We start from the raw sequence: 13,696 nt of genomic DNA, 5'->3' as shown, positions 1-13,696 counted from the left end.
GATCCCATAGGTTTTCTATGGGATTCAGGTCTGGAGAAAGTGCAGGCCACTCCATTTGAGGTACCCCAGTCTCCAGCAGCCGTTCCCTAATGATGCCACCTCCATGAGCTGGAGCATTGTCGTCCATGAAGATGAAATTAGGCCTGTGTTGTTCATGCAGGGGCACAATGACTGGATTAATGATGTTATCCAGGTAGTATGGGCTTGTGACTGTACCATTCACAAAGTGTAGGGCAGTTCTGTATTGACACACCTGCCCACACTGTAACACCACCACCACCAAAGGCTCGTCTGGTGACAACAGTGGCTGATGCATAGCGCTCTTCTTGACGTCTCCAACATCGTTGGCGGCCATCATTTCTGCTCAACGTGAATCGACTTTCATCAGAGAACAGCACTGATGCCCACTGGTCCCTTGTCCAGCGTAAATGCTCCCTGGCCCATACAAGACAATGATGCCTGTGCCTGGTGGTGTGGTCAGGTAGCCTTGCAGGTCGTCTAGCACGCAGACCACGCTGATGAAGACGGTTTTGAATGGTCTGACCTGACACTTGGGTGCCTCTCACCTCCCTTAAATGTGCCTGGAGTTGAGTGGCATTCATCATCCGGTTCCGCAGGGCACTGTTCACAATGAAGCGGTCATCAGTGTGGGATGTGGCCAAAGGACGTCCACTTCTAAGCCTTTCTGTGACTCTTCCAGTCTCTATGTATCTCTGTTGCAACCTGCTGATGACACTCTGTGACACTCTAAACTCAGTAGCCACTTCCCTCTGAGAACATCCTGTTTGAAGCCTCACAATGGCGAGGTACTGTTGATCAGTTGTTAGGTGTCGTCTTGGTCTCATGATGTCAAAATGTGAACAACATGATGAAGAGGACTGTTTAAATACCAATTCTAATTGAACCAGGAAATGTATTGGTCGATTCATGGATCAAACACCTGTTGTGAATTTAGCCGTTCAGCTCCTTGTTAGAGAACAGCAAGTTGTGCAAAAAGTACTGAAACATTGAACAGTTGGACATGTGCATTCAAAAGTTTAGAGAAGGTCAAATTAAGTTCACCTGTAAAGATTATAGTGCATTTTAGGTTCATCCTGAAATTTCACCCGAAAGCCGAATATCCCTAACTTTTTGTGAGTAGTGTATCTGGTCTTGCCCATTGTGGAGAGGTTGGAGTCTGATTGAGTGGGGACAGGTGTCTTTTATACAGGTTACAAGTTCAAAGAGGTACAGTTAATACAGGTAATGAGTGGAGAATGGAAGGGCTTTTTAAAGAAAAACCAACAGGTCTGTGAGAGCCAGAATTATTACTGGTTGGTAGGTGATCAAATACTTATTTCATGCGATGAAATGCAAATAAATTATTTACAAATCATACAATGTGATTTTCTGGATTTTTGTTTTAGATTCCGTCTTTCACAGTTGAAGTGTACCTATGATAAAAATGGCATACCTCTACATGCTTTGCAAGTAGGAAAACCTGCAAAATCAGCAGTGTATCAAATACTTGTTCTCCCCACTGTATATACAGTATATATAAAATCAAGGCACAGACTAGACACCAATTCAGCTGTGCATTAATTTATTACAGTCCAACACAATTTGTTTTTAATAAAGATTTTAAATATTGTTTACACTTTGGGTCACTGTGTTTACCTACCTACCCCTGCCCCCACCACACACACAGGCTATTTTGTATAACATGCCACCACTGTCATTCTGCAGCCATTTATTAATGTTGATCTCTAAATAAAAACAACAGGAAGTGCCTGTACTAAATCCACACCCTGGTTCATAGACTTTGTGTTTATTAGTATTTATTTATGGACCCAATGTGGCAATTTGTTTCAAAACTGAAATGATTGCAACATAATTTGTCCCTACAGTCAGAGCTGTGGAATCAGGCCACAGTAGGAAGTGAGGGGATGAGAAATTTGGAAAAACAAAAAGCCTTGCAACCACATAGAATTGAAATTATATTTACAATAGCAAATGTGGGGTTGTTTTTTTGATCCCCAGTGAATTCGATTGAAGTAAAGAAATATTTTGGTAGATGATTAACTGTACAGCGATTTGAAACATTGCAGACAGGGCAAAAAATGTGTTATGCCGTAGCTTGAGCTCTAAGGTAGGTGAAACTTTAGTTTGACAGGTAAACAAGAACTCCAAAAACAACATAAAGGCACGAAGCATTCCAGGTCACTGCAATGTGGATAGAATGACTTGACCTCTAAACTTGGTTTGTAAATCCAGTATTTCACTATGAAAACTATGACAGCTCAGGCTGACATTTCTTCAATGTCGTGATTATATAAAAATTAATTGATCTGTGTATTCAGAAAACTTTATGAATGTGTGACATTTGTACATGATTCAAAATATTCATTACACACATGGCAAAGTCAATAACATACCCAGTTAGAACTGTATAGATGCAATTAGTAATTAACTTAAACAAGGAATTCTACCTGCATGTTATTCCAGCATAGCCATCAATAATCAAAGTCCATTTACTGGTATTTCATATTCTAAAAACATTACAACCCCAAGGTACATCTAAACGACATTAGATATAAAATTATTTTTTTCTATGCAACTAGATGTACAGGTTGTTGATGTGATTGTCAGATAAAATGCACAGGCTAAAGATAGAATCTGTTAGTATTTTCAGCAGGAAGCTGCACCAGTCCATTGTAATTACTCACGACAGAAACGGTCCATAGGATCTGCATTCACATATCTGTAGAATCATATGTTGCATTACTTCAGGAGCGCCAGTGATACACACTGGTCCTTTCAGGTTCATTTCACTACTTTAAAGGTGGAGAGGAGACAGAAGACTTGCCAGTGAGAGTCGGACCTGGCTGAAATGGCTGAGGCTTGTTGGAGTGTTTTTTTTGGGGTTTTTTTTTTCGATCATTGCCCAGCCAGGGAATGGGAAGGGGCCCCAACACCGTGTCAAACTGGAGCAGAGGTTGCCGTGGCACAAGCCTTGCCGGCGGGTCTAGCCACTGGGCAGGTCAGAGGCGGAATCGCTCTCGTCTGAGCTCCTGGTGAGAGCTTCCTCCGGTAGGACTGCCAACAGCACGTCCACCTGGATGTCTTCCTCATCCGATTGGACCAGCGGGGCGTCGCTGTCCTCTTTGCATCCGCATCCACCAGCCTGCTCCTCCACTGATTGGGTCAGGTTGGCGGAGCCTCTAGGAGGGTCCAGAGAACAGGACTCGAGGTCGGGGCCTGGGAGAGTGAGGACAGGGGGTTTCCTTGGGAACCCAACAACAAAACCGACCTGACCGAGTGGGCTATCTGACATCAACATTCACATGATTCTCGCCTTAACTTTAACAGGGATGCACATGCCGCTGGGCGATGATTCCACATTATACACCGATCAGCCACAACATTAAAACCACTGACAAATTAAGTGAATAACATTGCTCATCTCATTCCAATGGCATCAAGTCAAGGGGTGGAATAAATATAGCATAAGAATCTGAGCAACTTTGACAGGGGCCAAATTGTGACTGCTAGACGACTGGGTCAGAGCATCTCAAAAACGGCAGGTCTTGTAGGATGTTCCCAGTCTGCAGTGGTTAGTACCTACCAAAAGTGGTCCAAGGAAGGACAACTGGTGAACGGCAACAGGGTTATGGGCGCCCAAGGCTCATTGATGTGTGTGGGGAGCAAAGTCTAGCTCGTCGGGTCTATTCCCACAGAAGAGCTTCTGTAGCACATATTGCTGAAAAGGGTAACGCTGGCTATGATAGAAAGGTGTTAGAACACACACTGCATCGTAGTTTTCTTCTACATCATGTGGATGGCCGGGGAAAGGGTCCGATCCGATCGAGTATGTGTGGGATGTACTGGAACAACAAGCCCTATGCATGAGGGCCCCACCTCGCAACTTACTGGACTTAAAGGATCTGTTGCTAACATCTTGGTGCCAGATACCACAGGACACCTTCAGAGGTCTAGTGGAGTCCATGCCTCGATGGGTCAGAGCTTTTTTAGCTGTACATACACAATATTAGTGGTGGTTTTAATGTTATTGCTGATCAGTGTAATTTATCATCTTTAAGTGGTGTCATATTCTAAAAGTAAAGCACTGACACAATTATGTCTATATTGGTATTGGGAGAAATTACATTTAATACTTCAAAACTAGTGTGTCGCTTTTGAAGATCCTCAGGTATGTGATCAATATTGAATACTAGGACTGGATGATATGGCCAAAAATGTTACCACGATATGTTTTTTTTTTTTTTTTTTTTTTTATATTGATCGATGTCGCTAATAATCATGATATATATTTAATAATAATAATGCTTAATTTACAGTTTTAAATGTATTCTCATGGCTGTACGTTAAACACTGAATAAATAAAATAAAATAATAAATATGTAATCAAAAAAAGAGATAAATAAATAAAATAAATAATATATAAATATATATTATATACATTTAAATATATAATATAATCCTCATTGTCATCTGAGAACAGTTCCCGAATCTGCGCTCTGTGATCATATGCGGGGATGTTTGGAGCTGACTCTCTCCGACCGTGTCAGAACAGACCAGAGACGTTACTGAAAATCATTGGAGTCTTTCTCTATTGCTCTACTTTTGTGGGGATGGGGGCTGTGCCCGGCTGGGGTTGGGCAAAGGTCGAGTTCAAGTTCAAATTGGTGTTTGAAGAAGACCTGCAGCGTCAGCTCGGGGGGCCTCATCCCCGCTGTGCGCTGCCCAGCCAGAGAGTGCCATGGCCAGGGAGGGAACAGAGGGAGCACTGGTGCACCTGGACCCCAACAACACTGGTCAGACGATTGGCTGTTCGGGTCACATGGTTGTGTCTCTCAATGTAAATTTACCATACCATTTTTATTCAGCCTTTGAGGGTGTTGGGAACATACCTTCAAGTAAAGAACATATTAATATTGTCTAAATATGAATTAAAAACAAGCCTAAACAAGGAAATAGATAATGCCACTTTAGAATAGGGCAAAACAGCAACTACAACAGATAGACATAACTAATAACACATAAGATTTAAGGCTGAAAAGCCTTATATGCAAGAATTTATATGCAGCTTTGGTTTAATCAATTAGAGGGCATTGTATTTTTCTTTTTTTATATGAAGTCACACTACAACTCCTTGTAAACTCACTCGCTCATATTCAACTCTACCTGAGGTGATCGATGGGATGGTGCTGGCGTCATCAGCGGTGGAGTTGAGGAAGTCATTAAGAGCTTCCTGGTCTGATGTGTCGGTCACAGACACCTGATCCAGAGCGTACAGCTGGCTGCCCGATGGTTCTACACACACACACACACACACACACACACACACACACACACACACACACACACACACACACACACACACACACACACACACACACACACACACACACACACACACACACACACACACACACACGGCCTGAACATCATCGACCCTTTATGAGAAGTATTGAGTGTGTAGTAGAGTTCCACCTCCATCCCTCAAACAACCATTGCTAATTTAGCTAACAATAATAGCTATAGCTTTTAATAATTATGCTCTGCATTCTTGAGCCATTTATTATTGGTATTATGACTTTATTAGTTATTTAATTATTTTACTGTTGGACTGCTTATTGTATGTATAAATGTGAATTGAGTGTACACTCTCCTACTGTTACTCTATACTTTATCCACTGAGCCTCCCCACTAAGCTGCTGCAGTTTCCCTTTCGGGGATCAATAAAGTACGACCTTATCTTATTACAGTTGGTCTAAGGGTAAATCCCACATCGAAGAATGAAACTGAGGCTCTTCAGATTAAATTCGGTGCTGAACTCAAACTCAGTATCGATATCAAACCAAAGCTCCCTCACATTGGGCCTCATTTATGAACAGTGAGTACGCACTAAATTGTGCGCACACACAGTTTAAGCAAAAATTTGGGGTCCAACAATATGCTCTTTCTTAAATTCATCCTTACTTTAGAAGAACATTTTTAACTGCCTTGGACCAGTTCTATGCACAAATAACAAAGACGTCAGAGTCCTGGAAAATGATATTGCCGAACATTAACTAAACTTAAGAGGCATAATTAGAACCACAATTAGTAAATATTCAATATAAAACTTTTTTTTTTTATTGCCAATAAGAATTGGACACAATATTTTTCTTCTTTTCTTATCTTGAGTTGTGTGTTTTTTTGTACATGTTAAAAGTTTAGGATCCTTACATTAACACTGTTGTATGTGCAGTTGTTTGACTTTACACATATAAAAGATTCGTATTAATCTCCAAGAAGGTTTGATGTAAATTTAGCTTTATGAATATATTTACGGGTATTGCTGGATGCGCCTTTGGGAGAGAGGGCATCTTTAAAGATCGCTGGATCTGTTTTTTGTAATCAATGATCTATTTACTGAGAGTGACCAATACCTGATCACCCGGTTTCCACTGGCAAGATATTTTATAATGAATTATTTGTATTTTCATTTGATTATTATTAATATTATTAGAATATATAAAAATAACCTGGAGCCGCAACTGGCCTCAATGACCGTCTTTGTTTACCTCCGAGGCTCACCAGGAAGTTCCTTTAATGAAGAAATCAAGGCATGGGTTATGCTAATTTGCAGTTTCACACAGGGGCCTCTCAATTTAGAATGGTTCAGATTTATCAACATACGCACATTTTAAGAACAAATGTGGCTTATATGCACATGTCATGAATCTGGCGCTGACTTTGTGTATCTATATCTTTTGCGCACATATTCGTGAATGAGGCCCATTGGGAGAAATTGTGGTTCATATATATATACAGATATCACATTATGACTATCGGTTACTATTGTGATGTTACCTCGGAGTTGTAGGTGTCCTGTAGAACGGTAGGATTCCATGTCTTGTTTAAAAGCTTCTTCGTAGATCTTCTGTTGCTCTTTTAGCTTGTGCTGTGTAGCTTGCTCCAGCTCTGCAACTTTCTGGGCATGCTCCGAATCCAGCTCGCCTGGTGGACAGAAGTAAAACAAACAAACAAACAAACAAATAAATAAACAAACAAAAAAACAAATAAATAAAAAAGGTGCTTGTTGCAACACTTCATATTCAAATCAACAACTGAACAGAACTCAAGTGGGTGTTCCAACTGCTTTCGACAAAAAAATGTCAAATTCAAATAAATATGTGGGGCCAAATTTACATGAATACAAAATAAGCTAACCTAAGGGTCTTGAACAAGCTCACCTTTCAATGCCTCCAGCTCCCACCTTTTGGGAAAAACACACACAAATAAATAAAAAGTGAAAAAGCCGCAATCACAGTATAATGAAAAGAAAAAAAGTGCATTTTGTCAGAGCAAAAGGAGAAGGAATTATCCTGGATAAATAATGATGGTAAATAATCAATAGAGGTTACAGTATTTACTGCCTTCCATCTGAACAACTTTGGCTGTGGAAGTGATAATGTCCCCTTACTTTGGAATTCGGGCTATTTAGACAACTAATGGGTACTCATCAAATGTGCAAATCATACCTTTTCTTTTTTTTATATTTCTCGAGCTGGTTAACATGCTGCTGTTTGAGCCTCTGCTGCTCACACTGGAGGCACAGTGTCTCCAGATATGCCAATCTGCTCTCCATCTCCTCAAAGTCTCCTTCCAGATGAGCTGCCAATACAAAGACACAAAATAAAACTGAAGTTAGTATGCTTCCCAGAGGAATGACTTTTACAATTTTAGGGGTTTAAATTTGGAGTCTGGCTGCCTTGTCGAAAGTACATCACACATCTATTGGAAACGCTGAGAAAGGACACCAAAATGGATCTAAGGGGAAAACATTGACCCTTGAGCCCAGTGAGAAGCTGCAGCAGAGCAGTAGGTTTCTCAATAGTAAAGCATTCATGAACAGTATAAACAGTTATGAATGATGAAAACCAACATTTTATGGCCTAGGTTTAAAAACAGTGAATCAGTCATTTGAGAGTTTTGGGATGCAATCTTTGTAGATTGCAAGCATGTGTTGTAGTGTGGTGTGTTGCGTGACAAATAAAGACTGTTTCTTCTTTCTTAGATGTCCGAAAGTGCATCTATTATCTAGGGTTGGGAATTAGGCTTGGGCGATCGTGCAAAATTCCAACCGCCTATCGCTGGGGGGCATCGATCGCCAGTTGGAATTTTGCACGATCACCTATTGGGAAGAGGAGGGTGCAAGCGCATGGAATGTAATGTAATGCTGCAAATGCAGTCTCCCCATTACAGAAGTGCAGGATTTATTATTTACAAGTAAAGTATTTACACAGAAACATCAATTTTTAACTAAATTCACAAAAGTCCAATCACAATATATTCGATTTACATGTAGAGCGGGGACATGAGATCCGATCGCAAGTGGTTACTCGAGATGCATTCTAATGGCAGGTGTAAACAGACGTCCTTGTCTAAAACAACTAAAATCATTGTCACATTCCATTTCTGTGGCTATAGTTGATTCAGACAGTACACTTCCCAATAAGGGTTAGAAGAACCCAAAGTCACAACAACGAGAGGGAAAACAGCACAGTCGTTTTTTTTTTTACATGCAATACAAGAACACTTTTACACAATGAACATTACAAATGATTAATACTAAATCCAAAACAGCTCTGAGTGGAGAGGGGGCAAGACTCTCCCTCTCTGCTCCTACTCTGATAGATTCAGAGCGGGGGATCTGTTTCAGAACACTGTAAACTGCACCTACACCGTTTCAGATTTTTCCTGGCAGATAATTATTATTTTTTTAGATCATCTACCATGAAGATTTAATCGTCAGTCTGCCCAAGCCTAGTGGGAATCACCAGGGATCACAATACTATGGCAGCACTTGGGTCCCGATTCAATATTGTCACATTACTTGGGTCCCGCTACGATAATATTGACATTCTTTATGTTTTGCAATACCCCAAGTATTACGATACGATACTGCGATATAATATTAATTTCTTTCTCATTTGCCTGCAGTGAAAAGTTTAAAAGGCATCTTTTTGTTTACATGTGGTCAGTACTTACCGGTGTAATTACATGTTCACAAGTAATTAGTTCACCTTGTGTCTCCAATAAAAGTTTAAGTCTCTACAATTTTAGGCATTGCACCCATACAGTATTGTATATGAATATTATGAGTGCTGATTTCACCGTTTTTGTTACTGTGATGCCTGAATTTACCTCCGGGGGATTAATAAAATGTAACATTTGTCGTCAGATTTTCTGTTTATCTCGTGATTTGGAGTTAAATTACTTAAGATGTAAGATGCGGAAACACTGCCCCTTCGCGCTGTTCCGTTGCTGCTGCAGGTCAAATCCTTTCTCAGAGAATGAAAATGAATTCTTCCAGAACCCAATGCAGACCTCATTTAATCAGTTTCAAAGTTTTGTTACCATGTCAGTTGTGACTTTTAAGCCATCAACCAAAATACACCCACCATCTTCCCCAAAAATGAGAGGACCAAATCCGGTTCAGAGAATGGTAGGTTTGGAATTTGCTCCAAGGCTCCACTCCCTTCACACTCCACACCTTCGTTCACTTACCTATCTTTGCTGTAACCATTTCCAGTTCGATGATAAAGCCAGGCAGGGTCTGTATTTGCTCCTGTAGCTGTCCCAAGGCTGTTCTCCTCCTTTCCCAATGTGCCGACATCACCACCACCTCACCATCAACAGCCTGAAAGACAGCGAGACAGACAAAGATTGCAATTTGGGGAGAGAGAGGGGAAAGCATTTGAACATCATAGCCCTAACCAGACGTGTAACTCCGATGGTCTTATTGTAAACAGACAGCTCGCTAGATGTGAATGGGTCTAAAAATCCTGGGAAATTATGTAAAACTCATTCTCTTAATCTACAGTATGTACCGTATAATCTACAATAAAGTATGTTTTGCACCCCATCTGTGTCCGAGAAGGATCTATTGGCAAACAGTGCTGGCTGAACCCTCGGAAAAGTGTTTCAAGATGTAAAAGAAATCTAGCAATATCGTACGTTATATTACAACTTTGAAATTATTGTATTTTAACAAAAACTAATGTATAGACTGAAACGAACCCAGGAAGCTGCCAGGATACTACATTGAATCACAAAACTATGTCATTAAGACCCATTACAAAGCTATATTCATGCTACTCCAAAATACATATGCATTTGCAATAGGAACCGTCCCATTGCATTATGCTATACAATCCCAATCTACGCCATAATATTTTGCGGATCATGAAAACCAAACACAGATCTGGACAGAGAGTTTGCATTCAAGTGTTAGGTCTGGAGGCCAGGCCTGTTTTCCGAAATGCTGCATACCATCTCAAGAGTCGAGTGTCACAGGCCTCAATCCCTGGCAGTTAAAGTTAAAGCCATTGAAGGCAAAATGTAGTAAAATTAAAAAAAAAATAATAATTAAAAAAAACAAAGGAAGATTTACTGTATCCTACCTCGGCCGTTTGGGCGCAATCCTTCGTTCTTTTATGGAGTAGAACCCAGCTCTCCTCATAGCTGCACAAACACACATACATAATTACTATACATCAAAGTACTCCACTCTACATGACAATTAACATGAGTGTAGTGTATGTGCATGTGTCCATAATTACCTACTGAGGATCTCTAATCCAGCTGTGAACTGAGGAGGGCATTCTTGAAACCTGAATGACACAACAGTATAACATTATGAAGACAGAAATACGTGTACCCCTGCACTGATATACGTGGTTGCAGAAAAGGGGACAAACACACATGTGTACGCAAAGCAAACCCTCACACACACAGAAGGCAGCCTTTATTTCAAGACATACCTGGGTCTTCTCTTGACATCTTTAGACTTCTCACCTAAGGTCTTGATGCTAAAGAAAGAAAGAAATACATTGTATGGACCAGATATAAGTTATGGACCCTGCATATCTAGATTATTAACTACGGACCATTTTTAATAATGATCAGCATTGTTCCTCCACAGCATAAGGTAGGGTGGTCAGTGGTTTGGACATGTATCTCTGCTTCAAAATAAATATTTAAGGTTCCTCTGTGTCTCATAATGAAGATTACGAGACAAAATGGCTATTAGCATAACTTAAAGAGAGTCTCCACAGGATACTGAACTCTAGGCTAGCATTGCGATCTTAACCTGTAACCTACAGCACTGGATAATAGTCTACATACTATAATATCGGGCTAATAGGAATGGCAAATTAAGTAAAGGATAGTTCAGTTTATGAGTACTGGGGCAGATTTGGAGTCTTATAACTGGACAATTTTAAACGACCTGGCAACCCTGCTCTCTGAACACATGACTGTCAGCTGAGACTAATAACTAGGCTAGCTAGCTGTCAAGCTAAGGCACTAGAAAACGAGTTGCTTCATCAATCACGTGAATATTTACAGTAATAAATTAAAAGTAATAATCATAAAACCAGAGGAGGAAAACTACCCATGGTTGTTTTTACAATGCAGGCAGATTAACGGGACAGGACACTTGTTTTCTCGCCGTTCGGGTTCTTACCCGGTGGTTAAATCCTGCTGCACGGTCTGAAGTCTTTCTCGGAAGTTCTCGAACATGACTGCTGTGGGTTCTTTTCGGCTGGTATATCAGACTGTCGAACTGTGCGAGCGACCCGTCGTCACCGCTGGTCCTAGGGACGTGGACGTGCGATGCGTCGACGCCCGCGTCACTGTTTTGACGCGCACGGCGTCAACGTGGTCCGTTGGATGGAGGAGTATCTTTCCCCCCCCCAATCTTTATGGGAAAAAAAAACACTCAAATATACAAACAGTGCAGACATGTGCTCATCATAAGGATATAAAAAGAAACAAGAGTGTGAAATAAACAGAATTAGGATAAACAAGCTTCACTAATATCAATTCATGTTTAAAATAAATAAAATCATGTTACTCCTCCTTAAAGAGTTCACTGTACCGTTTGAGTTTCGTTACGCTTTTTTGTGTCCACGAGTTTGAGAGTCTTAATTCATTCTTTCAATTCATATAAAAATCCATTGAAATTGGGGGTACCTTTTGTTATTCTGCATTTATGTACGTGAAGTTTACCATTTAGAATTAATAACTTTACATTTAATTCAATGTTGTATTTATCATTTTCTAAATGTGTAATTGTAGGAGTTGCTGGAAAGAATAGAGAGGAGACTTCTACCGTAAACGCACCTGCTCTTTATTGACATGCTCCAAACACACGCTGGTAAAACCTCCGCCGACCATGACACTTCCCAGCCCCCGTCCTCCGACGTCACCGACCAGGAAGCGCTACGCTGCGTTCTTAAAGGGCGCGAGTCCCATTTGGCGCAGCGTAAAGTCTGCGGCCAGTGTAACGTAACCCGACAGTCCTTGTTGAATATAACGCTGCACATAACATATCTTTACAGTCCGTGTTGCATCCAACACTACACAACAGGTTGTGGGGAATTTGTCCATGTGTATGTGTAGTGACCACTGTAGTGACCCTAACCCTAACCCCCAGAATTCACCTGAATTGGTAATGCTGACGTGGCGGGGCTCGGATAAGGAGTTGGTTTACGGCCAACCGAGCATGACCCACGGGAGCCTGTCGACCCAACTGCTATCCTTAAGGCTGGGCCGGAGAGTGGCCTTTATTGAGTGATGGAACCACTCACATAGCCCGTTAGCCTGCGGGTGATATGCGTGTAGTGGAGCTTCACCCCCAGGCTCCCCGCAACAGCGGGAAGAGTTCGGACGCAAACTGGAGTTCCCGGTCGGAGGAGACGTCTGAAGGGGTGCCGAACCGGGCCACCCAAGTGCCAGTGAACACCCGAGCCACAGCGAGATGGCTTAGCACGGTTTTGGAGAGTAAATAAAGTGATAATATAGAAACAATTTGCTCATTATTTTCAAGCATTTTCAAACATCACTCTAATATAATGGATTTTATCATTGAGCATACTGTAATCAGCACATATCATCTGTGTCACTGTGGTAAATGTAATGTTTTCATGTGCATATGAACGGGGTACTAATCTATCTAATGTTTGCTCTGTTACATTATGCAGTCTCGAAAACAGTTGACGATGACAAAGTGACAACTAGGTATCTTGGATTGGATTGATTGGAAACATTATACAGTACATTAGTTACCTTGCTATGATGGAATTTAGCATGGTTGAGGTTTATTGTTTTTCAATCCCAAATCCATGGAATGTTCCTGATAGCACTAGATAACACTGTACATGTCAATGAGTAGGGTAGCAAACACATAGAGTGAGTCACTACGTTGCCAATTGATCAGGGAATTAATGAATATTCCATCAATTCCATTCCAAGTCCCTGCTTACTTCTGTTGACCGCACCGGGTGACACCAAAGCCGGCAAAACATGCATCTTGAGTGCAATCGTGCGTAACGGGTATAATGTGAGTTATACAATGACAATCAGGGGGAGGTCAACTTCTTTCTCCAGCGGGGGCACACAGGTCTTTTCTTTTTGGTTAATTTAATTAGCAAACGGGGGAAAATAAATAAATGTATAATAAGAACACTTTTTTGGGGTAATTTAGGACCACTAGAGGGAGCACTAGTCTTTCACAACCGGCTCACAACAAACCAAAAATGGAGAGTAAGTTAAACTAACGCCCGCTAGATGCTGCTCCAGGAAACCTCAGACTTCAGACAGAGTTTGGAAGTCAATGGAAAAAGAACACCTTGTTAAAATA

General features: G+C 41.0%; 1 protein-coding gene across 1 annotated transcript; it reads right to left on the bottom strand.

The window, feature by feature from the left end:
* Window positions 1–1,589: 1,589 nt before the first annotated feature.
* Window positions 1,590–12,203, bottom strand: LOC307234440 (dysbindin-A-like). The gene is made up of 11 exons (XM_080006161.1): window positions 12,178–12,203; window positions 11,519–11,752; window positions 10,815–10,862; window positions 10,614–10,664; window positions 10,455–10,515; window positions 9,559–9,691; window positions 7,530–7,662; window positions 7,242–7,264; window positions 6,859–7,005; window positions 5,185–5,313; window positions 1,590–3,237 (listed from the first exon to the last, which is right to left on the bottom strand). Exons 2-11 carry the CDS (start codon window positions 11,572–11,574, stop codon window positions 3,005–3,007), a joined length of 1,014 nt encoding a protein of 337 aa, XP_079862287.1. The 5' UTR covers window positions 11,575–11,752; window positions 12,178–12,203; the 3' UTR covers window positions 1,590–3,004.
* Window positions 12,204–13,696: the final 1,493 nt, after the last annotated feature.

Source organism: Zeus faber, assembly GCF_960531495.2.
Source record: "Zeus faber genome assembly, chromosome: 8".
Classification (NCBI taxonomy): Eukaryota; Metazoa; Chordata; class Actinopteri; order Zeiformes; family Zeidae; genus Zeus; species Zeus faber.
This window is presented reverse-complemented; position numbering and strand designations above follow the sequence as displayed.

Excerpts from the sequence above, each read along its gene's own strand:
- LOC307234440 (XM_080006161.1), bottom strand. The coding sequence starts at position 11,574 with ATGTTCGAGAACTTCCGAGAAAGACTTCAGACCGTGCAGCAGGATTTA. Across the intron at positions 7,663-9,558 it reads AATGGTTACAGCAAAGATAG|CTCATCTGGAAGGAGACTTT; the intron begins GTAAGTGAACGA and ends TTGTATTGGCAG. Across the intron at positions 5,314-6,858 it reads AGGACACCTACAACTCCGAG|AACCATCGGGCAGCCAGCTG; the intron begins GTAACATCACAA and ends GTGTGTGTGTAG.